Below are 25,446 nucleotides of genomic sequence, written 5' to 3'. Positions count from 1 at the left end.
TATGTTCTCCAAACTAAGGAAATCTCTCCCAATTTCCCTCCTCCTAGAAAGCACTCCAGGGAGGCTGGATGGGGTGGACATCATCTCACCTCCCTATCACCCAGGCCAGAGCTTTGGCTGTGGAAAGCAAATGGGAAGGGTGGATGACACTTTGTTCAATGTCAGATCCTGGAGGATGAAGGCCACAGGCCAATAGGTGAGGCCCAGTCTGTGTTACCCAGAATGCTTGAGTGTTGGGAGAGACTCGGTGGTTTCCATGGAAACAGCCTAATCAACCAACGCTAGACAGGATGGTTTGAAAATTTAGAGGATATTTATTTCTCGGGAAGGTCCACAACAGCTGGCAGGCACTGCCCTCCCCTGTTCCAGGGGATTTCTCTCTCCTTTTCTGAGAAATCCCCTCTCTTCTTGGAAGTGCCCTTGGGGAGGCTGGGATGTGAAGAGAAACCATACACAACACTCCAGAGCCTTAAAAAAAAGAAAGCAACGGACAACCTCCCCCACACAGATACACACATACGGAATAAACAGACATATAAAAGAGGCTGAGGCGCCGCTTGGGAGAGTGGGGCTGGGCGGCTCTGCCCCACTTCCCCCAGCCAGGAGGCTCCAGATCTAAATGGCATGGAAGTGCCCGACAGCCAAGCAGCAGCCCTGGCTTCAGAGAGAGGACCGGAGAGGGGGGCGGGGGTGGGACCTCTCCCTGGAGCTCAGGGGAATAAGGGACAAAGGAACCAATAAATAAATAAATAAACAGAACCCTAAGAGCTTGGGACCCCTGGGGCCTCTTTCCCTGAAAAGAGCAGATCCAGGGACAGGCAGAAAGGATAACAGGGAACACACAAATCCAAAGCCACACCTAACTGGCCTCCAGAGCCTGCATCCTTCAGATCCCAGAAGGGCCCAACCCAGAACCCAGCCTCAACCCAGCTCTGGAGGAGGGAGGGGTGAGCTGGGGAGCTTCCTTCCTGAAACTCTTGCCTTCATTCTGACCATCTCCACAAAGAGGGAGCCGGAGCTGCCTGAAGCATGGGCTCTTCCCCAGGAAAGCCGAGGCATGGCCCTCTCCCGCCCCTCTTCTCATTGGCCTTCCTGACCCATGGCATCTGCGTCAGCTGGGAGGAGCACTTGTGTGACTGTAAATAATCAGAACAGTCCATCCGGGTGTCCTCTGCTCCATTTGGCCACCGACGCCCCCACCGCCTCCAGCCAGGGCTACACTGACGGCTCCCTTCAGGCCAACAGGGAGGAGGCACTGGACAGAAGAAGCAAGGACAGAGAAGGGGGCAGAAGTTGCCGGAATGGACAGTTTGGGCAGGAGGCCAAACTGGACACATGATGAAGTCCAAGGACTCGGGAGTCCCAGGGTTCCCCCGGAGAAGCATGGCCAGCTGGGGGCTGGGGAGAGCACGGGGTCGGGACAGGCCGGCCGCTCAGCTGGGCAGTAGCACGTGCTGCAGGAGGTAGGTGAGGGAGTCCCAGTGCTTCCAGAGGAGGAAGAGGACGAGGACCAGGAGGGCAGTGCTGGTGATGCGCAGGCGGGTCTTCATGAGTGGTGTGATGAAGTTGGCGAGAGTGGACACGAACACCAGCAGCACGGCCATGAGCGCCAGGATCACGTTGATGAACTTGCCCAGCAGCGCCCGTGCGTTGGCGTTCTCCACGCCCTCCAGCTGCACCACCTGCTGCTGTTGCTGCTGCAGCTCCAGCTTGGTGACCCGGGTCAGGCAAGACTCCACAGCCTCCTGCAGGGACACAGGGGTGGGTGCATTGGAGCTCGGGGCGGGCAGACCCCCAGCCTAAACCCTACCTGCCCCTCCGAGGAGGTGACAATGCACAGGGTGCCCCCTCCGAAGGCCAGGCAGGGTAGAGAGTGATCAGCTGCAGCTAGGGGCCCGAGTCCTTTAATGATGACTATCTGGGGAGGACAGTGGGAAGTGGAAGTCTTGATTAAGGGGAAGCGGCGGAACCAGCCCACTCCCGGATTCCTCTTGAGGCTGCTGTACCTGGATGTCCCGGGCCCTTTCGTAGGACTGGTAGGCCACCTTCTCCTCCATGCTGGCCAGCTCCTGCTTCAGGTTGGTCATCTCATTCTGGTGAAGCTCGGTCAGGTCGTTGAGCTGCTCCTCCAGCCGCTCATACCTGGCGGAGGGAGAAGGTATGACACCAGTCCCAGCTCCCCAAGCCCCTTGTCTCTCCCCAGGATCAATTTCACTCATTCTCAACAATGACTCAACCCACCCCAGGTGTCCAGCCCTGTCCAATTTTAACAGCAACCACAATGAAAGCTACTACGTACACAGCACTTCTTATATGCAGGCCCTGGGCTAGGCACTTTCGCCACATTATCCCATAGGATCCTCCTCCACAAACCTTCAAGATAAGTCCTAGTGTCATCCCCATTTTACAGACGAGAAGACTGAGGCATAGAGAGGTTGAGGAACTTGCCTGAGATCACAGAGCTCATGAATGGAGGAGTCAGGGATTGACTAACTTCAACAACCTCAACCCTTAAGCCCTGGGCTAACAGGCTCTCCTGGGTACCAGGGACCCAGGGATATAGAGACACAATCCCTGCTCTGAAGGCACAAAATATAGAAGATGACTACTATGGCGGGCGGCGGGGGGGGGGGAGTTAGCTTTCAGGCAGGTTTCCCCCTCAATTTTCCAAACCTTCTTCCCATATATAAAGAAGAAAAGGTGCTAACTAAAGAAAAGATCCCGAAGACTCCCAAGGAGCAGGTGCCAAATGGCACACGAGAGGCGCAGAGCAAAAGCAGAGCCGACAGAAGGGAAGGAGGGGACAGGCTGACTCGGGAGCCCCAGCTGAACGATCACATGGACCACGCCAGACACCTACATACGGTGACTTTACAGGTTTGGACTCAACCCTCACAAACCCTGTGAACAGGGCTTCACGTTATTCCCGCTTCACAAATGAGGACACCGGGTACGAAGAGTATTAAGAACTTTGTTCAAGGTAAAGGGTAAAGAGTAGAGCTGGGATCTGAACCCAGGTAACCTGGCTCCAGAGTCAGCGCTCTTAGCCAGACTCTCTCCAGATAAAAGGCCATGTAGCTGGCTCCTGCCTCGGTTTCTCCTTTTGTACAACAACCATGTAATCATCAAGGAGGGACGCTCAAAGCTCCTGAGACGGGCAGAGCCTTCCTTCCACAGGCCCCGTAATCCTAACTTCCAGCTGCCCTGGAAGCTGGTGGAAGGGGACTCGGAGCCTCTTCCTGGCCCCTTCCAGCAGCCCAGGAGCCTTCTAGATGCTCCCCCGTCTGCTGCTACCACCAAGTCTGCAAGCCGGTGCTCGGCCCCTCTCCCCAGGGCCGGGCCGGGCGGCACACACCTGTAGCGCTCCTCCTGCAGGCACTGGGTCATGTAGGTGTAGTCCCTCTGCAGCTGAGCCTTCAGGTCCTCCATCGAGTCCTCCAGGTGGGACTGGCCCTCCTTGATCTCCCGCAGCTCTTCCAGCACGGCATCCATGTTTCCGGGGGCGCCGTACAGCATGTTCGACTTGGGGCTCCCCAGCGCCGCAGCGGGCCCGGCCCCCGAGTTGCTGCCCGCCCCAGCCGAGCTGGCGCTAGCGCTGGAGCACTCATCGTCGCTGCCGTACTTGGGGCTGGACACGAGCGTGGCACTGCCGCTCAGCGCCCGGGCCGCCTCCTCGGGGGGCCCGTCATCCAGAGGGTCCTTCAGGTGGGCGATGTTGTCAGCGCTGCCAAACTTGTTCCGGATGAGGCTGGCGAACTCCCGGGGCTTGGACACCACGGCGGTGTGGGTGGCCTGTGAGAGGCCGGAGAGGCTGCCCTTCACGCCCTCCACCACGCCACCCCCAAAGCCGCTGATGCCGGCGCGCATGTTGGCGCCCACGTCCTTCAGGCCCTGCTGCATGTCCCGCAGCACATCCTTGGGCTGCCGCGACGGCCCGTTCTGCTCGATCTCCTTCAGGCGCCGGCGGTAGTGCTCCAGCTTCTTGTGCAGCTGGGCGATGGTCTGGGCCGACTTCTGGTTCTTCTTCTCGAACACCTGCTTGATGCGGGACACCTGCTGCTTGTCAGCGTTGTTGGCCAGCTTCAGGTACTCTGCCACGTTGTCGTCCCGCGCCTCCTGCTCGATCTTGATCTGCTCTGTGATCTTCAGGATCTTCTGGTGCAGGTGGTCGATGGCGGCCTTGGTCCGCTGGGGGTCCGGGGCCCCGTCCGGCACATCCAGGCTGATGGGGCCATCGGCGTCACCGTGGCCAGGGCCGCCAGGGAGGCTCAGGGCTGCGAGGTCCCCCTTGTCGACCTGGGCAAGAAGGCAAGCAGAAGAAGCGTAAGTCAATCAGGAAACCAAGGGAGGGGGCCCACAGGGGTCTCTCGTGTGTCCCTGGACAACTCTGGACTTGGTTTTCACTGCCTGGAAAACAGATGCGGGATGAACAGGAAACTTTAAGGAAAGAGTCCGAAAGGATAATGGCAATGACAACAGTATTCCCTCACAGCTGCCATTTAGGAAGGGCTTGCACATCTGCTATTTACCCAATCCCCACAACAACCCTAAAATGCAGTCTAGGCAGACCTGCTCCTCCTTTGGCCCAGAGAGTTCAAGCAAGTTGCTCAGGGACAAACAGCTTCAGGAAGACAGAACTGGCAGCCCAGAACTCTTTTTGCCCCATCACATGGATCAAGCAGGTCTGAGGCTTCACTGCAGTCACGGGGTTATTTCTTGGGGATGAGACACGCTGTCCCTCTGGACTCAGCCCTCCATAAGGCTCCTGCCTGGAGCAGGCCTCTCCCTCAGAGCTGACCAGAGCCTACACTTGGGCCCCATGCAGGCACAGGAAGCACTTCCCTGCACCCTCCCCACCTGGGCTTCCCCAGTGCAGCTCAGCGGGCCACCTGCCTCAGCGGACACCTCTCACAGCCCTGCCCTTACCTTCCAGCTCCCTGGGGTCGTCAGCAACCTCTTCCGCTTCATGATGGCGGGAGTGCCCAGCCCTGCCCGGTCTCCCAGGCCAGGGAGAGGAGCACACCCCCACCTGCCTGCTGGCTGGGTCCCCAAGGGCTCGAGTCCCAGAAGTAACCCACAGGGAAGCGGGGCCCAGGCTGGGGGCCTGGGGGTACCAGCCATCCAGCATGGAAGGAGGTGAATGTGCAGGAGGGAGAGGACAGCGCCTTTTCCTCGCAGGCAGGCAGGCTTCCTGAGTGCATCAGGGTGGCACAAAGAATGGAGCAGAGAGACTGAGAGAGGATAGGGGGCAGGGAGAGAGGGGAAGGAAAGGTCACAGAAGATAGGAAAGATGGGAAGCAAGGTCGGATGAAAGCAGGCGGGCCTGGAGCCCCACTCTCCCAGGGCCAGACCTGCCTCAGCCTGTTGGAGGACCGCTGTCCACAGCCGAGTCCCAGTGTCTTATCTCCACGCAACAACGGAAGCAGCAGGAAATGGCTCAACCCCCTGTATTTTTACACACAGCACACCCTGGGCCGGTCAGATATTCGCTATTTTTGTGTATGTGGGGGTGGGGGCAGGGTGAGGTGCACATGGGGGAAGGGGTTAAACACAAAGAAAGTGACCCCAGCTCGCAGCTCACGCACCGGAAGCAGCCCGTGCCAACTGCAGGCAGAAGCCACTGGGCTCCATCTCTGCAGAGGTGCAAAATGATTGGCAAACGCTGTTAAAAACAACAGCCCTGCCAAACTCAGGAGCCAGAGGAGGGTGTCTCCTCTGTGGGCTTCCTCTTCAGCCTTTTCAGGTCCCCGTTCCACTGGGGACGCTGGGTACAAAACCCATCCCTTCCCATACCTCCTGAAGTCAGGACTTTCCTCTGACATGTGCTTTGGGGCTCCCCGCATGTCCCTTTGCCCTCTGCCGGGTGCCGATACCTTCAGGACCTTGTATATCAGAGGAGCCAATTCCACAGTCTCCCTTAATGACCCGTCCCAAGGTCTACTCGTTGCAGCAATCTGACTTCAAACTGCATCGTGCAGTGAAACCCCTTCTTCCTGTGCTGTTCCTGCAGTGACGGCAAACACCCCATCTCTCGATTTTCCTGACCCTCAGTATTCCCCCCTGTAAAATGGGGACCATCATACCTCCTCTCAGGCCTTTGGTGAGGGTAACACAAGATGATGTGCAGCGAGCCGTCGGCACAGCACAGGCAGAGGCACTCATCGGTGCCGTCTGCATCTGCCAGCACAACATTTTGTGTGTGTGGCGGAGGAAATGAAGTTTATTTAAAAGGTTATACCAAAAAATTTGCTCAACATTGATACTATGAGGCAAAATTTAATTCTATATGCAACACACAGCTTTTAAGATGAAAGAACTTGACCCCTTTATAAGGCCGCTGTGCTTTCCAAAGAGACTCAACACTTTCCCTCTCTTCCACTCGCTGCGTGGGAGAAAGAATATTCAGAAAATGAGTTGGGATCTGGCGGCCTCACTGCCTGATGCTCAGCTAGGTCGCGGGCTCATCTTTATAAAGAGGAGAGCATCGGTCCCACCTACTTGGAGGAGTGTCGGAGGACCTAATGAGACATGGACTCGCTGTGAAAAGCAAAAGTGCTTTGGACTACAAGGGAGTGTGAAAGAGCAAATTCCCTGCCCGTCCGGGCTCCAGTCTGGCAGCTCAGAGCCTTTTACCCCTCAATTTGGTGGCTGTCTGGCTTACAAATAGAAAAGCAGAGCTGAAGCTGGCTGTGAAATCCCCATGAATGAGAGAACAGGCACTCCAGGAAAATCAGCAGGGCCTGGTGGTGAGCTGAAGTGGGCTGCGGTCCCACCCGTTTCCCCACCGCCCGCCCCTCTTCTCTGCCCTGGGGCCCAGACTCAAGCCTGGGGTTCCTGCGGCAGGACCTCAGCTCCTTCCTGCCCCTCCACTGGGTCTACAATGCCTGGAGCCTCTGGCTGGCTCCAGTCACAGAACATGCCTCTTTGTCCCTGCCCCCAGGGAGTTCTCCGCTCCCTCCTCTTCCCAAGCTCACCCCCCCCACCAAGGCTGCAGCGCCCTTTCAGGACGAAAGGGAGACAGGGTGACCAGGAAAAAAGAGCCAAGGAGGCTGCAGACAGACAGGCAGAGGTACAAAGAGGGATTATGCTTTAACAAAGGAAGGAAAATTAGAGCATTAGAAGAAAAAAGATGAGAAAGCTGTTAAGAGGGATGAATCTAGCAGAGCACGAGGAGAATGAGATTTGCTCACAAAAAATAAGAGAAGAAGAAGAATCGCAATGAGACAGGATACACGGCCCATGCAGGACAATGGAAAGGGCACTAAGTGTGGAAGCAAACACCGGTTTAGAATCCTGGCTCTGTCACTTACCAGCTGTGTGCCCTTAGATATGTCATTAACGTTTCTGGGACTCAGCTTTCTCATCTAGAAAAAGGGGGTATTTCTACCCACCTCAACGGATTGTCAGGAGGATAAAATGAGACCATGAAGGCAACGGTCACAGTACAATCTCAGGGCACACGGCAGGTGCTCAAAAACAAATCACAATCAACCGACACTTCACGTCCACTAGGACGGCTAAAATTTAAAAAGGAAAATAACAAGTGTTGACGAGGATGTGGGGAAATCAGAAGCTTCACACCTTTGCTGGCAGGAATGCAAGATGGCACAGCTGCTGTGGAAAACAGTTTGGAGGGTCCTTAAAAAATTAAACATGGATTTACTTTATGACCCAGCAATTTCACCCCTAGGTGCAGCCCCAAGGAATTGAAAGCGGGTATTAAACAAGTACTTGTACACATATGTTCACAGCAACACTATTTACAATAGCCAAAGGGTGGACACAACTCAAATGTCCACTGATCGTTGGGTAATGGGTAAGCAAAATTGGTAGAGTCACACAATGGAATCTTACTTGATTATAAAATGAATAAAGTACTGATAGAGGCTACAATGTGGATGAATCTCAAGAGCACTACACTAAGTAAAAGAAAACAGATACTAAAGGCCACATACTGTACAATTCCATTTATATGAAATGTCCAGGATACTTAAATTCATAGAGACAGAAGGCAGACTAGCGGTTGCCAGGGGCTGGGGAAGGGAGCAATGGGGAGTGACTGCTTAATGGGTACAGGTTTCCTTTAGGGATAATGAAGATGTTCTGGAACTAGAAAGAGGTGATGGTTGCACAACCTGGGTGTGGAAGGCCAGGGCCCTCAATCTGCTGGCCTAGGTTGCAGGGCCAGCCCATGTCCTATTACAGAGTGGGTCTGCGGGAGGGTATCTGAGTCCTTCATCTTATGGGCACATTTTTAATACAGCAGAAGCTCTAGCTGAGACTTCCCTGGCGGTCCAGTGGTTAAGACTCTGTGCTTCCACTGCAGGCATGGGGCACAGGTTCAATCCCTGATCGGGGAACTAAGATCCCACACGCTGCTCAGCACAGCACCCCCCCCAAAAAAAAAGGAAGAAGCAGCTCTAACTCACTCACTAAAAAGAGGAGCAATACAGATCACTGAACTCCCGGTCACTAGCAGGTGAGAACTCCCAGGGTGCCCCAGCCTGGAGCACGGCAGTGGGTGGCCTACACAGGCACTGCTGTTCCTCTCTCGAAACTGTCACAGAGCCTCACATGGCCCAGGCCACCCAGCCCTCTGTCCATGCCTAGCCACCAACACCATGGCCTCCTCACCCCACTCTCCTGCCTAAGAGGAGCCAGACACTCCGCAGGCACCTGACCCCAGGAAGAATCCCTGTGCACAGGGGGGCAAGTTCTAAGAAGAGGAGAACCGTGGAGAGTGGCCCATGCTTCTTCCATGACCCCTATCCACACAAGGCAACCCAGAGGCCAGGTCACGCTCCCTGCTCAGGGTGCCCACCAGCCAGGGCTGAGGTCACTGACACTGTTCTACACAGACAGTGATGTTCGAGAAGTGCTGATGAATGTTCTGGAAGAGCCAGAGCTGGGACGCTGTCAGAAGTGTCCGGGGCACAACCTTCCCTATTCGTCTCCCTGCTCTGGAGAGACACACCCCTGGGAGCACCCCCTCCACGAGGCTTCACAGCCCCTCAGACTCTTCTCCCTGCCCGCTTCCAGCAGAGCTGAGCGAAGCCGGATTAGGCGCTCTGCCAGGTTACAGGGCTCCCACCTCCTCCGGGGCCTGAGCTCACATCTCCATGTTAACCCGGCCAGACACGGGCCATGGGTCTTCCTCTCACACACTGGCCCGGCAGCCTGGGTCCCTGAGGCAGACACTGTTGGGACAGAAGCATCCAAGCTTACATGAAGCTCCTCAGTGCAAAGGGGAAGGACGCTAGCCATGTAAACTGTGAGATGTGAATCATGGGTCTATTTCTCTAGCAACAGTACAAACACATTATAAACATGCTTCAAGATGGACCATATCAACAATTACACTTGCAAGGAATGCATGCTCCACACCTGCGCTCCCAGGTTCCCAGGAGACCGGAGATGGCCCCCAGCCTGTGACTCCCCTCCCCCAGGGACAGGCAGCCTCCTCCTACATTTACAAAGTGCTCTCCTGTTAGGGTCCCCAGAGCAAGCCGCATAGAAGATGATTCCTGTCCTAGCTACCTGCTCAGGGGTTGGAAAGCCAACACTAAGGTCACTCTTGGAAAAAAAAAAAGAGCAAAGAAAAGAGCTTTGGGGCTCCTATGCCCCCCTTTAGGAGAGCAGGGTGGCCCTGTCATCCCGGGTCAGGTGGCCTGTGTGCCCCCTCCCAGGGTGGAGAGCAATGGAGTCGGGTGTCAACCCTGCTTTGTCTGTGGGTCTGACCAGATGGGCTGAGGTCCACGCAGGGTGCTGCTCCTGGGCTGCAGTGACTAAGAGCCCCGCAGGTGAGTGTGACAGGCCTGTCAGCCTGGGTGACTCAGCAGAGATGCTTCCATCTGCTGACTTCTCGCCCTGTGACTCTGATTTGAGCACCCTTCTCAGGATGGAGAACACACAGATTCCCCTCCTTCCTCTAGGGAAAGGGAGGTAACCCAGGCCAGGATGGAGAGGGACAGCCATGGCCAGCAAACACCCCACCCCCTGCTCAAAGAGGCAGTGTGACCCTACAATGAAGCTGGGAGGGAGGCAACCTGACATCTCCCACACCAACCTGATGCTCCAGCCAGGGCAGACTGGGAAGGTTACGCCAACCCTTGGTCCTCAGCCAGGGGCTGCTCCCATTCTCCCAGATAATGCAGGTGCTATGAAGCCGCTCAACCCCGGCTCTGAGGCATCATCACAGCTAACCCAAGCCAGGTGCGGGAGGGGCGGGGAGGGGCGGGGAGGGGCAGGGGGTGGGGGAGGGGAAGGCACCAGCCCATCCAGTGGTTCCATTGGTGCCTGGGAGCCCACGTGGCTTTTCTCCAGAGGGCAGGGAGGCAAATGCTTAGATAAAGGGGTACACGTGGAGGAGGATATATTACATATATACACCTGGGGCTGTTCACTGGGTAAGAGTAAGGTGAAAAACTCCTGCAGTGAGACCCCAGCTGCCACACGAGGGATTCAAGGGCAGGTGCGTGAGGGACCTGGCTCTTCCTGCAGTGCCCCTTCCTCGTTGCATGAGTGCCCTCAGCGGCTTTACAAGGAATTTTACGCTGCTACGAGGGACTGCAGGGTGCAGAGTCCATACAGATGAGGAAACTCACTCTTGCATCCTTTCATGCAGCACCTACGATCTCCAGGCAGCCGGGCACTGGGTGGAGGCTTCAATCAGCCTCCTCCTGCAGCCAGCAAGTGCTTCCTCCCGCCCTGAGCCTAAGGGTGACTCTTCCTGGCAGAGCGACACTCCTCTCATCTAGCCCTCGGATTCCAGTCCTTTCTGATAGGTCCACCCCTTGGTTCTGGTCAAAACTACATCCTCAGCTCAGCTGCCTCATTCCCTGCCCTGCTGAGAACAATGCCCTTTTGTCCACACAAATGCCCTGCTGTGCTGTTCCCTCTGCCTCCTCATACCCACACCCTGGCTGGAACCCCGGAGCTGCCCTCCCACCTTGGCGCCTCCTGTATTCTCAATCCTCCAAATTCTCCCAAAGCTCCAAGCACCCAGCACTTTGCTCCTTCTGGACCCTCCTACTGGGATGGTGCTCACTGGCCCTTCACATTCCTCCCTCCCGGTCACTGTTTCTCTGTAGACAGAGGCAGCCACAAGGGGGAACACCCCTTCCGCTTAATTTCATGTCAGCTCCTCTGGCCCCACGCGTTGTGACGTCTGTAGGTTTCTGTGCCAGGGCTCCCTCACCCAACCCCAAGGGCCCTGCCAGCACCCGTCAGCCTAAGCCTGGAGGCCTGGTGTTCACCCCTCCTCCCTTCTCCCATCTCTATAATGGAGAGAGAAGAGGAGAGGGGGCCACAACCCAAGAGACTGGAGGGGAGCACAGCCCACCTGACAAACTCCAGAAATGGCTTTCTTCCATCCCCCAACCCCACCCCCATCCCTACCAGGGCCTCACCTGTGTAGGTACCGTTTCCCAAAGCCGTGCTGGTGTTGGGGTACCAGGGGCCCTGAGGCCCCAGCTTTCTGCAGGCTGTGCCAGGCCCCCGGGATCACAGTCCCTGGGCAGCGCTGGGCTTGCCAAGGAAAGCCGGGGTCTGCGAGCAGGTGTGCCGGAGCTCCCAGGCTCTGCAGCCGCCATCTCCAGTCTGAGGCCCAGCCTGGGGATTAGGGGCGGATTGCGCTGGGAGATTTCTCCCTCCCTGGGGCTCACGGCTGCTCCTTCCCATCTGGGAGGAGACAGGGAGGATCACCAAGCGGGTGCCCTCCTCCACCCTGCCCATCCCCAAGTCCAGCTGTTGCCACTATGAGTCCAGTGTTCATGAGGACATCCAGGTGTGACAGATAGCAACTCCTGCCTGGGGGCAGGTTGGGGAAGCACATGGCAACACGTGCACCTGCATCTTTCACCCAACCGGATGGATGCTCCGCCCCTCCCCTCCTCTCCCCTCTCCTCCTCTCCCCTCCCCTCATGCACGCACAAATGCCTCTCACCGTCAGAAGCCCCTCTCACAAACAGGCACAGTCCCATCAACTCCCTTCTTCAGCCTCAGAACAGAAGTGGACCTCCTAGCCAGGCTTCCAGGATGGAGGCAAGCTCTTCAAAGCCAAAAAGGCTGGAGCCTGGAGGGAACTCTCTGGCAGATGCTAACACAGCCAGCTCAGCCTGCAGTCTTCTGCCTCTTTCCCCGCTGCCCTGCCCACAGGCTGAAGGCACCATCACTCCCAAGGCTTCCTCCCTACTCCAATAATTGCCTGGAGGAAGCAGGCAGTAGCCAGCCTCACCAGGGGATTTCCTCTTCTCTGAGATCCTAGAAATCGACTTTCTGCTCTGGACACCGCTGCCAGCTACTTCCCCGCTAGCTTCTACTTCCCATTCGTCACACCCCCCCCCCTCCACCCCACCCCAGCAAAAACACCCAAGATAAAACATGGATGACAAACTCACAGCCGTCTCTTCCTCCTTGGACTTCATCTTGACAGTCCCAGCAAGAAATCCCGTGAGCGGCCAGCAGAGGGGGCGAGAGACCCACAGTTGCGGAGAGCAAGCTGTAAGGAGGGTGCCGGGGTGGCCAGCAGAGTTCAGGGATCTGCTGGGCCTCTCTAAGGGCAGCGTCCCACAGCAGAATCACCAAAGACGACGCAGATTCTGCACCCACTTGAGCCTGGTGAGAGACTCGGGGCTTAAATATTAAGGATCGGCATGGATCACGCTGACGGGGCGGCCCAAATTCAAGAAGGTGCACGGAGATAAGGGCCCAGTGCTATCTCTAGGGCCCAATGCCAGGGCCCTCAGCCAGAACACCAAGAGCAGAAGTCCCCACACCCTAGGCTCATGGAAACCTTACAAACATTTGTGGTGGCAATGACTTGGGGTCTGTGAGGACAGGGGCCTAGCAAGGGCACAACACTGAGGTCCCAAGTTGTGGGGCCGGCTCGAGCATAAGCAGTCAGGGCCATGCGGGGTCAGGGACGCTTCCAGCAGCTTCCCACACCTGTAGATGACCTCCCGCCTACGGCACTTGAGTTTTTTCTTCATGCTTTGGGCATGTGCACTGTTCCTCTTGCATAAACAAGTCTTAAGTCTTAATGATCCCAGGAAGGCAGGGATCAGATCTTAACTATATCCTGGCCCTTCGCTGTGTCTAGCGTAAGACTGACCCTTCCTGGTATTGACGTCTGTAGATGACTGCCTGATCTATCCCACGGAGCTGAGATGGAAGGCAGTCCAGCTACTGCAGTCTGTCCTGGGTAGCCACGGAGGCAGCCTGGTCTTCTCACACTCAAGACATCCTTCCTCTGCCCCCCACCCCCTTCTAGGCTCCGCCAAGCTAACATATGTAACCTTTTCTTACAAGCAAAACGGGGGGCGGGGAGGAGAAAAAGGAGAAGGCAGTAGCAGCAGAAGCCCAGAGGCAAGGAGGCGGCTGAGTAAGCCGAGCCCTGGGGCTCTCATGACACCTCACAAGGTCTCACTCCCCAGCTGCCCAGGATCATGAAGGCTCAGAAGCACCACGAAGAGGTTCCTTCGAGGCCTCACTGCACCACCAAGATGACCCTGAGGTGGCATCTGGCGTCTCCCTAATGGGAGGGTTCAGCTCACCTCCAGGGACAACTCACCCATCAGCACAATAACCGAAGAGCAGGAAAAAGTGGGGTGGCGCTCAGGGTGAACCATTAGTCTGCTGAGAGAAAAGGGACGAACAGGAACCGGGGTGATGTCTGCCAGGCAAACCAGCAGCAGAGAGGTCCCTTTGCCTCCAGAGTATGTTCTCATCTTAACATGTCTGAAACGTTCCCAAATCTGCCAGGGATGCAGAGTTTCCTGCCCTGGGGGTGGGAAGCAGGAGCCCGAGGTGCCATGACGTGGTGGAAAAGGTGATGACCAGGGTGTGGGTCTCAGCTCCATACCTGCTATGGGAGCTTGGTCGAGCGAGCACAGGCTCTGTGACTCAGTGTCTACCACTGCACTGGGAGGAGTGCGTGAAGAGGGGGGGGCTTGGAAAGCCCCGGCAGGAGAGGAGTGTGTTGCAGGAAGACACCTCGCTCCCTGGGGGCAGGTTACACCTTTCAGCACACGGCAGAGGGCTCGGGTCAGAAGGCCTGCTGTGACTCCTCATCCCGCCACTCGCTAGCAATGCAGCCTCCACAGGCCCTGTACACGCCTCTTCACAACTGCAAGAGGAGGCGGCAGCACCCACAAAGCAGCAGTCTGGAGAAAAAGGCCTCAGGGATGAGACCGGTGGCATCCGGAGCTGGAGGAGAGGGTGGGTGAGCTGAGCCCTGGAGATTCTCTGCAGCTCAGCTGCAAAATCATACATATGATCCTTATCTCCCAGGGCTGCAGGGAGGGGAGGATCAAACGGGAACATGAGTAAAAATGCCTGACACATCACAGGTTTTATTGAAATAAATGACTAAAGACCTAGCAATCCCACTCCTGGGCATATACCCTGAGAAAACCATAATTCAAAAAGACACACGCATCCCTATGTTCATTGCAGTTCTATTTACAATAGCCAGGACATGGAAGCAACCTAAGTGTCCATCGACAGATGAATGGATAAAGAAGATGTGGTACATATATACAGTGGAATATTACTCAGCCACAAAAAGAAACGAAATTGAGTTATTTGTAGTGAGGTGGATGGACCTAGAGTCTGTCATAAAGAGTGAAGTAAGACAGAAAGAGAAAAACAAATACCGTATGCTAACACATATATATGGAATCTAAAAAAAAAAAAAAGGTTCTGAAGAACCTAGGGGCAGGACAGGAATAAAGACGCAGACATAGAGAATGGACTTGAGGACACGGGGAGGGGGAAGGGTAAGCTGGGACGAGGTGAGAGAGTGGCATGTCCATATATACACTACCAAATGTAAAATAGATAGCTAGTGGGAAGCAGCCGCATAGCACAGGGAGATCAGCTCGGTGCTTTCTGACAACCTAGAGGGATGGGATAGGGAGGGTGGGAGGGAGATGCAAGAGGGAGGAGATATGGGGACATATGTATATGTATGGCTGATTCACTTGGTTATAAAGCAGAAACTAACACACCATTGTAGAGCATTTATACTCCAATAAAGATGTTAAAAAGAGAAAGAAATGACTAGTCCTGAGGCTCCTTCACATGCGTATGTACACACACACACACACACACACACACACACACACACACACACACACACACCCACAGTTATTCTAGGAGGTGCCTGGAAGACTCCGCCTGGGACAGAAAAAGCCACAAAGTAGCTACATACGGAGCAAAGTTGAGAGTGGCAGTGGACACAGGAAGAGCTGCAGCTGCACTAAAGTGACAGGCTATGGAAAGACATTAGCCACCGAGCAACTGGCCTTGTGCAAAGAGAAGTGCTGCTGGGTAACCGCCACCAAGTGTGCTTCCTGGCAAGTCCTGGCTGCCCTGCCACCTCCTCTTTGGCCTGGCAGAGACAGGCTCCATCTGAGCAGGGGGACAGGGCAGTTGCTGGCCCTTCGCAGGCTCAGGCAGCTGAGCCAAGGCAGGCGTCTCCAGCCACACTCTTTCCGCTCTCACAAGTTACCCTGAGTCCAGGGCGACAGACGGGCTCCCGTCATCCTGGAAGGGGACCCTGGAAGGAAGCCTGGACCCTGAAGGAAGCCCAGGTCCTGTATGCCAGGCTCTCCTCTGCATGCCCAGCAGGTTTCAGCCCTCTCTTTCCCCGGGTTCCCCTTAATTTAGTTTTTTCTTCCTCTTCCCCTCGTTTTCATGCAGTGCCCCTTCTTTCTTTAATACTCTTAAATATTAAGTTTTTTCTTGTCTCTTCCTTTGCCATTGTTATTACTCTTCAGGTCCCCACACCCACCCCCCACAACACACATTCTTTAAAAAAATCTTATTTTTCTTTCTCCTGCGGGGCGGGGGGGGGAAGCACACACACACACACACACACACACACACACACACACACACACACACACACACACACTGAAGGGTGGGAAACCTGAGAAGTCATAGGCTTCAGGAGCAAAGACTAATGCTGAAGAGCAGCTAAATTTAGTAGCTTCAAATACAAGGTGATGTCTTCAAAACATTTCAGGCTCCAAATGTGCTGTGAAAATCTCCCGGTTAGGATTCCTCCATGAAAGGCTGGCAGCTGCCCCAACGCTCACCTCTTGGAAATGGGGGTTTGGGAACTGGTCAGTACTCAGAGGTCCCTCCCCTAACACTCACTCTTAGAGCCAGCCAGTTGGTGCATTTTCTTAGAAACTCATGTCACCAAAGAGCCCGGCTTCCCTCTGGGGACACACAGGAGGAAGGGCCACCTTCTTCAGGGTGAACTAGAGCAACTAAGGTGGGCGCATTTCCTAGGAGCATGTGGAGAGGCTCGGCCACATGAGCTGGAAAAGCAGACAGGAAAGGCCAGAGTAGAGAGCGCTGCGGGGCGTGCACACACCACACCACCTTGCAGCTGCTTCCAGGGAGGGAGGAGGCCATCTCTTTCGCCCATGGGTCCTCGCCCTGTCTAATGCCATGGACACTCCTGTTACAGAGTTCATGGTCATGAGCCAGACGCCGGGCAGTGGAGAGGACCACACCTAGGTCCCTTTTAGGAAAATCAAATCTGGTGCCAGCTGGGTAGGAAAGAGGGACAATTTCCATGCCTTCTATAGCCACTCTATTTCCCTGGGGGAGGCGACACTGGGAACAGGCCTGGGAGAAAGTGACCCAGAGAGGAAGGAGTGTCTCCTTTTTGGGCAGTTTTTAGGAAGCAAAGCGCCCTCCGCCCCACCCTATTTGCCAAGAATAATTTAGAATGACTCCCTTCTAAAAGCAGAGGACTGAAACATAGAACTCTTGGGGCGTCCTGCTGACTCAGGGCTCAGAGGTCATCATGAGCTGACGTGATTCAATGAGAAATATATGTGAAAGCAAAGCGGTCTGCAAACTGCAGCATGCTGGCCAGTGGGCTCAAAGGGACACGTCAAAGGCCATGGTTGGCATGGCCTGGGGGTGTCCACAATGCCCTGAACCCTTGAGGAGCCAGTAGACAGGCATGGCACCCAGATAATATTTGGGTCTGAAGCTGCCTTCTCAGGCAGCAAAGAAACCTTATATAATGAAGTTAATATTACAGAGCACTTTTCTTTCCAGGGCAGGGTTCGCCTTTCCGGCCACCCAAAGGAGGCCTCCCGGTCACAGTATCACTTAGGATCTGATTTAGCTTCTGCGGATCATGCTGAATTATTCACTAGCTATGGATACTGGCCCAGCTCTGGGGTCCCGGTGGTGGGGTACCTGAAGTGAGCACACTCCCCAAATCCAGACTTGGAGGAAGGTCAAAGGGACAAAAGAATCAGGGGCACCAGACTCAGGATGCGGAGGATGTGGGCGCAGGAGCTGGGGCGGCGGGATGGCTGGAGGCAAAGAACAGTCAGACAAGCTGCCTGCAACACCCCAGCGCCTGCCACTGGAGAGAGAAGGGAGGTCAGAGAAGGCTTCTGTTCCCAGGAACTTTGCTCACTGCCTCCAGCCCTCACTGCAGTTCAGGGGAGCCCTCGGTTCCCTAGGAGCCTAGAAGGAATGCAATGGGGTGTGTGCACTCATCACTGCTCCTGTTTCAGAGTCCTCTGCCCTGTGGTGCATAGAGAAAGCCCAAACTGTGCCTGTGAAAAGAAAGAAGAAGCAGAGCAGGGATCAGGTAAGTGATACTGTATTTCCATTGCCTCATCTGGCACCAGAAGAGACCAGGGTCACGTTTCACATCTCAGGGATGTGGTGAATCCAGGGAGGAATGTGCCCGGTGGCTGGGGAGACCTGTGCTAGCTGCCAGGACCCATGCCCACATCACCAGCGCTGGCTCCTTGTCATCTGGAACGGATGACAGACAGCTCGTCTTGCTGCTTTTATCAGCTCTGTTATCACCCAAACCTTGAGCACACCTTCCACCGGGGCGTGTCTGAGGGGGCTGAGGCTCCTGGCGGGAAGGCTGGGGGCCTGACTGGTGTCTCCCACCCGTGTCTGGGCTGGTAGCATCTCACACACACCCCCCACCCCCGGGGTTGTGCTTAGAGTCAGGTGGGTAGAGAAGGCATGACATCAGGTCTTGATAGGTAACTTGGACGGTATCTAACTTCACCCCCTGTACCTAGGGGAATTTTGTACTCCCAGAAGCCAGAGCTAATCCGGAGAGCACTGGGTACTTTCTATCTAGAAAGAAAGTCATGGATGTCAGTAGGGAAAAGACAAATAAAGGCTAGTTCCAGAGGCCAGCTGCCTGCTGGGGCAACTGAGTCCAAAACCCTGCTCTAAAGTCAAGAGGCTTCTGCTGTTCATGATCTCTGGTGTCAGAGCTTTAGGTAAGGGGCAGAGTCATTTCTTCGGCCCCTCTCCTGATTGGACAGGACCCCTAAAAAGCAATGGGGCTTCACCTGAACATGAGGAACTCAAATCGGACTAAAAGAAGAACTTAACTCACCAGGTACCTCAGATATACTGGGCAACAGGGGCTTTTAATCACTGAGACAGGGAGCAGCAGCTCATGGCGAAGCACAGAGCTGCCCTGCCTTGGCCTGGTGGGCGGCTGGCAGCGTGGGCACTGCCTTAGGAGGCCCTCCTGAGGCCGCTGGGCTGGCTGCCCCTCTGCCTAAGGAGGCTTTCCACACAGAGGAAGAGAGAAGGGAAGAGGGGATGAGAGAGGGTGGAAGAGGGGTACAGAGAAGGCAGCTGTCCTCCCCAGCCACTGGATGTGAGTCCAGGCTGGCACGGACCGGCGCATGTACACGAGCGACTGAACGGAAAGAGTGTAACGCAGCTCTAAAGGTGGATGCGTTTGTGTGGACAGGCCAATGGGCCAGCCGGACAGGGCCCCGTCGGCCTCCCACGGAACCTGGGCAACAAGCTCAGACACATCAGGAGGCCTCACAGATGGACGGTCCAGCCTCCCCCAGCTGCCGAGGGAACCTGTTTGGAAACCTCTCTCAGCAGAGCTGGCCCCACCCACCTCTGAACCGGCAGGCTTCCAGACATTAAAAAAACCAGGCTCCTCGACACCTGCCAAGACCTGTCTTCTTGGCAAGAGCCTAGGGCTAAGGGCAGCCCCTCACCTGCCATTCCTCAGAGTAAACAGGGGTGCTTATTTATGCCCCTTATTTATTAGGGCAGAGGAGAAATCTTGTTGTTGGAGAAATCCAGTGGGGGAGTGTACAGGACAGGCTGTCCAGAGTCTGCTCTGGTTTACGTGATGAGCGGAACATCCCTGGTCTCCCCGTCTGGGGCCTGGAGATAACACCTCCATGAGGCCACGGGGAAGCGACCATCGTGGCATCATCTCCACACTCTCCCCCTCACCCCTCAGCACCTGGTCCTCTCTCCGGCCCTGCCTACCCTCGAAGCCAGGGGCCAGCAGGCTGGCCTGTCGGTAAAGTCCTCCTGCCACTGAGCATTCCGTGCTGGTCTCCTAAGGCTCTGGACATCCTCTGTGAGCTTCAGGGTCCCAACACCCCAACCCACGCTGCTCCTCATCCTCTGGGGACCAGCCACACTGCACAGACGGGGAAGGATGACCAGGGCGAGGTCAGGGGCCGGGCAGGTAGAGCTGGCTGTGAACTCAGCACTCCTGCACTCTTCCTCTCCCAAGACCCTCCAGCTGGAACACCTTGCACAAGCCTTCTGAACGCGGCGACAGCTGGAGAGAGCTTTTGAACAAGGCCGAGAGCGCATCAATGACCAAGCCAAATGTGGGAGAAAGGGAAAACAAGCCTCTGACCCCTGCAAGGGCTAATCCACTCTCTGAAAGTCTGGGAGCAGGTTATCAAGGCAGGACAGAAGAGTTGCTAGATTTTCCTGAGTGTACACTACGTCTTCTAGGAACTGCTGCTCAGTAAAAGACAGACCGGGAAGAGGGGTGAGACTCATCTGCTGAGGAACCAGGAGGTCCAATTCCTCTGCCACTGTACATATAACCAGTGGTCCCTGCTGAAAACTCCAGGGCCCAGATTTCCAGAGCTTAAGGCCACACACAGATGGAGAACCCAGATGTCACCTGCATTCTCTATTTACCTGCCGATGCCCCAGGGCACCAATAATGATGACTTAATTTTTCCACTTTATAGACATAAGACAGAGAGTGGTTACCTTGCTCAGTGTCACACAAATAATAGAAAGCAGAATGGCGAGGTTGAGATGACAATGTTTTTGTTCTGAAAGGGGAATCATTTAAGACACAACCTTGAAGACAACCAAGTAGATCTGGAGGGAACGAATGACAGGCGAACAACATCACTAAGACTGAGCTGCTTCCTGGGACTGTGAACGCTTCTCTGTGCCTCTGCCGCACCCCTGCTCTCCGTGGGGCTCCAGGCCCCCTACTTTCTTAGGGAGGGGCCGGGGTGAGCCTCACAGGACAGCTAAGGAACTTTAGCTGCCTCCCGGGTGTTTCAGTAATTCAACCCCTGATAGGGCCGGCTCTGGTCTGAAAGTCAGCTGCTAAGCTCTAAACAATGGCAAGGGGTGTGGGTAGTGGGGGAGGCTTATGAATTAAAAATAGATGTTAGTAATCACCAGGGAGCTTGCAGAGAGCATGTGGGGCTATGTTTACTAGAGAGAGAAGAATCCCTTCTATTCATGCCCAGAGACCAGGGTGGAACCACCACCAGCTTATCACACCAGCCAACGGCCTCTGGGTTTGGGGGAGTCAGCTGACCATGCAGGTTTACTGATGGCTGGAAGACCCCCTTCCTCAGGACATGGAGGCACCCCCTCTTCTCAGCATCCCCCAGGGCCACGGCCATCCCTGGGGGGACAGTGCCAGATCAGAAAGGATGTATAACTGAAGGGGAAATTGCAACCAAGAGATAAAGCCACCGTCCTTGGGCTGAGGCAACCCGCTCATGATGGAAATTGCACAAAATGGTCCCTGGCGGTTTTAGTGACTTCAGATCTCAGTCTGGTCTTGTGGACATGCTAGAAACATGGGGTCTCGTCTCCTCTCTGCCATGAACTGGCTGGGTGCCCTTAGGCAAGCAGCTTCCTGATTCCTATAGGCCTCAGTCTGCTCATGTGTAACATGGAGATAACAGTACCTGCTCTGACAACTTCACAGGGATGTTATGAGGAGTAACCAGGGAGTATATGTATGACAAAGCTTCGGAAAGATGAAATTTCTCAATAAGGATATAAAACAGTCATAGGAATAACCATTTTCCCCATTCCCAGCCTGAACCCAGGGACCCTTCCCCCAGTGTGCTCACCCAAGTCTCCTGGCCTGTCTTCCACCAGCAACAAGAACAGAACCCTGCCACTGTCACCTCCTGGATACCGTGGGGGCGGCGTAAAGACCAAACGGGAGCCTGCAGAGAAGCTCCCCAGCTGATGGGCTCCCCACCCCCTCCACCCTGCATTCCCAGTCAGCAAACATCAACAACCCCTCACCAGCCTCCGAAAGTGCCCACCCCGCACCCGCTCGCACAGCCTCAGGACTACAAGGTTCCCGTTCTCCCTCCTCGCTAAACAGCTCTAGGACCAGAGACCCTGGCTTGACAGGACTGTACAAATTTGACTTTAAAAATGTATCCGCTGACTCAGCAGTGAGAGGTGGGCGTGGCAGCTGTTGCAAACAAAATACTTGCTCACTGAGAATCCCCTGCAGTCCAGTGGTTAGGGCTCGGCACCTTTCACTGCCGTGGCCCGGATTCAATCCCTGGTCGGGGAACTAACACCCCACAAGCCAGGCTATGCGGCCAAAAAAAAAAAACTTGCTCATTAAGGGCTGAACAACTGGCTCACCCTGTGGGTCCCTCTGGGTCTCCCTTCCCTCCACAAGGCCACGTTTCCCTTTTAGCCGACACATCCAGATCTCACTCTTGGCACAGACTTCTCTGTAGTTAAAACTAAGCTTGCAGATGGTCCAGTGCCATCGTTTTAAACACTCTCTACATGCTGACAACCCCCAAGTGTCTGCCTCCAGCCTGGGTTTCTTCCCAAGACTCCAGACTCCAACATCTGACTGCTTATTTGGCCTCCCCGTGTGGATGTTCAACAACCAACTCAAACGTAACGTGTCCAAAGACTAGCTCTTATTGCTGCCCCACAGCCCCTCCAGATATCTGGTCCATGTGCTGTCTTCCCCAACTCAGTTAACGGCAATTCCTTCTTTCCAGCTGACAGGCCAAAAACCTGTGAGCCATCGCTGCCCGCTCCCCTTCTGTTGTGCCCCACATCCATCAGGAACCTTTGTAGCTTGATCTCTGAAGCAAATCCAGAATCCAGCCACTTCCTCCACTCTCACCCTGCAGCAAACCACTGCCACCTCACCCCTGGAGGCTTCCAGCAGCTTCTAGCCAGACTCCCTGCTCACGCTGTGGCTCATAGCCTTGTCTCCAAACAGCAGCCCGAGCGGTCTTCTTCAAGGGTGTCACTCATCTGTACAAAACCTAATGACTTCTCATCTCACTAGAGAAAAAAGTCAAAAGCCCTTTTCCTGGCCTACTAGTGATCTGTAGCCCTCCCTGCGCATCTTTTAAAAACTAACAAAAACCAGACTGCCTCAACGAATATTGGCCTCCTTTCTCCTCCCCGGAAGAGCTGACCCTCCACTTCCGCCATCTCCTCAATCTACTAAAACTAGTTACTTGCCACAGTTATCAATGACCCCCACTGCTTGATACTATCTACGTACATTTCCCAATCCAGATCTGACCTGTCACTCCTGCTGCATTTCACTCTGTTGAATACTTACTTCCTCCCTCTTTAAACTCCTTTCTCCTTATACTTCGGCATCATTTCTCTCCAGGTTCACTCCTGCAGACCTGGCTACTCTGTCCCCTATACGTCGTCTCTGTCCTTGGTCTCAGCCCCCTCGACACATGTCCTTCGACCGTCTCATCGCACCCAGGATTTCAAGCTCAGTACTGGCTCCCAGGGTGCTCGCCCCAGCCCAGACCTCTCCCCCAAGGCACTGCCAGGTGGTGCTCTTTAGATGGACAGCTCCCAAAGGCACCTACAACTCAACGTGTCCAAAAGTGAATGCATCACTTGGCTCCCAAAACATGCTCCTTCTGTGTTTCCTCAACTAAAGAATGCCCCATTCCTAAAGCTGCTAAGCCAGGAAACTAGAGTCCTCCTCTACTCTTCCTTCGTCTTCCATGTCCACTTTCTCGCCTATACTATCGATGAGAACTGCCAAAGGTCTTTTGAATTTATCTCTGACTTTCCATCCTCACTGCTGAAGCCTAGACTCCGGCAATAGCTCCAATAACGGTTTATTTGACTCCATTCCTGTCCCCCTTCCTAACCTACTGTCTACACTAAGACCCAAAGGGACCTCCTCCTGCCATTTTCCTGCCTAACACCCTTTGATAACTTCACACTACCCCAGACTCAACATGGCAAGGCCTTTTGTGACCTAACCTCTACCTACCTGTCAGCCCCCAAAAGTGCTGGACGCTCCAACGACAATGAACCCCGGGTAGTCCCTGGCATCAGCTCGCTTGCCTTTGTACACACTACACCGTTCCTCCCCCCACCCTCCCTCCCAATTCTCTGGCTAAATTATACTCCTTCTTCAAGATTCAGCTCGATGGCTTCCTCTAGAAGGTCTTTTCCAACAAGCTCCCGTATCCTCAACACAGCCTCATCACCCTATCTTGTCCATTCACCAGTCTGTCTCCCCTCTATTCAGTGAGAACAGTACCTCCGGCTTATTCGTTCTTATAGCACATAACAAGTAGGCAAGAAATATCAATACTTATTATATGAATAAAAGAATGAATATAGAGATTCAGAAAGTACCAAACTAGACTTTCTTCTTACCAAACAGCCCTTCATGGATTCCTCCTCTAACTTCTTTGGTTGGTAACAATATTAAAAACCATACTGCGCCAGGCTCCATTCCAAGTATTTGACATATATGAACCCATTTAATCCTAGAGCAATTCTACTATTATTATCCCCATCTCCAACTGGGAAAACTGAAGTACAAAAAAATTAAGTGACTCAGGCAGTAAGTGGCAGAGCCAGGGTTGATGCTAGACTGTGCTCTCAACCACTGCATGTATTACCTCTTGAGAGCATGTTTAAGGAAAACAAACCAAAATTACTATCAGCCTGAGCAAAAGATAATTTTCAAAAACAAATCCCCAAACAAACAAAAATCAGCCTTTTGGGGATCATCTCTTGCTTTTGGCTTGTCCTATCTCTGGCTCCTTCAATGAGACACACAGCTCTGCAGATGGCAGTGTGTCCACACCCACCAGGCCAGGCCCCAGCTCAGGTCCTCAAGGCCAGAGGCCCCTGCGCAGGTGGCTCCTGCCTCTGAGTAGCCCCGACCCGGAAGGCCCTCCTCTTGCCCCGCCTCACCTTGTCGCTGAGACCCTCGGCCTCCTCGGCCAAGAGGTTGCCACCATCAGCCAGCAGCAGGGACGTGTCAGTGGTGGAAGAAGACCGGGGGCGGCACTGGTGCTGGTGCAGGATGGCGGCCAGGCTGCTGTCCTGGGGGGCCTTGCGCAGCAGGTGGGGGCTGCCACGCTGAGGCTCCAGGGAGCTGCTCTTGGTGCGCCGGCTACTGCCCCCGCTGCCGCCACCCCCACTGCTGCTGTGCAGGCTAGCACCCCGCTTGATGGAGGGCCGGGAGCGGATCTGCTGCAGCACGCGGTTGAAGGCAGTGGGCCTGGCGGGCAGGTCGTGCAGGGACATGGCATAGGAGACGCGGTGCATCTCCGGGGAGCGCTCCTTCTCATCCGGGGAGTCATGGTCGGACATGCCCTGCTGATGCTGCTGCTGGGAATCCTGAGACGTCGGGTGTTCCCTCTCCCGTGACCGGCGGCGGCCGTGGAACAGGTGCTTGAAGCCGTGGCCAAACATGGAGCCCTCTGAGAGCTGCTGGATTTTCTTAAGGAGGAAAGATGAAGAATCTGGTGAGTGGAAAGCTCTCGAACGCCTAGTCGGTTGCGGGCAGAGGTGAGGGGTCCCTTCCTGGGATATGAGTGTAGCTCCTACAGCCATGTGAATCTGGAAGATCCCCATGAATGTCCTGTCATGCCTTAAAGGTCACCTTGCAGAAAGGTGGCAACCCAGACCAATTCCTCTCATTCACAAAGAAATGTACCTGTATGGCTTCCCACAGGACATTCCAAATCCACACACGGTTCAGGATTACTGGTCATGATATCCTTGTGCCTATAGTCTGGGGCTCAGTGGCACATGCGGGCAGCACTTGGCTCATGAGGCTTATCCCTCTGGACTGATTCTCCCTCCATCCCCTAGTCCCTTTCTCCTTCCAATTAGGTCCTTCCTCCAGATGCTCTTTTGGCCCACCAAGCATCCATTTCCAAAGACGCCTCATTGCAACACTCACTGGGAAAATCAGGGTCATACAATCAGGTTATACAATTGTAGCAGATATTGCTAATGACCTACCAATAACTATTCTCCTTTCTTTCTTACCAAATTGCATGGCCTTATTGTGCCATGCTAAAAATTCTTGCTTCATCAGACCCCCTTGCAGCTACGAGTAGACAC

General features: G+C 54.8%; 1 protein-coding gene across 6 annotated transcripts in view; it reads right to left on the bottom strand.

The window, feature by feature from the left end:
* Window positions 1-291: 291 nt before the first annotated feature.
* The window catches only part of TMCC2 (transmembrane and coiled-coil domain family 2), a 36,976-nt gene continuing 11,821 nt past the window's right edge, over window positions 292-25,446 (bottom strand). For 2 of the 6 annotated variants that reach the window (XM_033852470.2, XM_033852472.2), the window contains 4 exons: window positions 24,286-24,816; window positions 3,356-4,296; window positions 2,007-2,142; window positions 292-1,745 (listed from right to left, as the gene is read on the bottom strand). In XM_033852470.2, coding sequence (XP_033708361.1) covers window positions 1,434-1,745; window positions 2,007-2,142; window positions 3,356-4,296; window positions 24,286-24,816 — 1,920 coding nt within the window. In that variant the 3' untranslated portion in view covers window positions 292-1,433. Of the gene's footprint in view, window positions 1,746-2,006; window positions 2,143-3,355; window positions 4,297-4,926; window positions 8,345-11,408; window positions 11,607-12,398; window positions 12,623-24,285; window positions 24,817-25,446 lie in introns of those variants that run through there. The other 4 variants (XM_033852485.2, XM_033852482.1, XM_033852477.2 and 1 more) reach the window with 4 other exon arrangements.

The sequence above is a fragment of the Tursiops truncatus genome, chromosome 1 (assembly GCF_011762595.2).
Source record: "Tursiops truncatus isolate mTurTru1 chromosome 1, mTurTru1.mat.Y, whole genome shotgun sequence".
NCBI lineage: Eukaryota > Metazoa > Chordata > Mammalia > Artiodactyla > Delphinidae > Tursiops > Tursiops truncatus.
The sequence above is the reverse complement of the archived record's forward strand: the minus strand, read 5'-3'. Positions and strand labels throughout refer to the sequence as shown.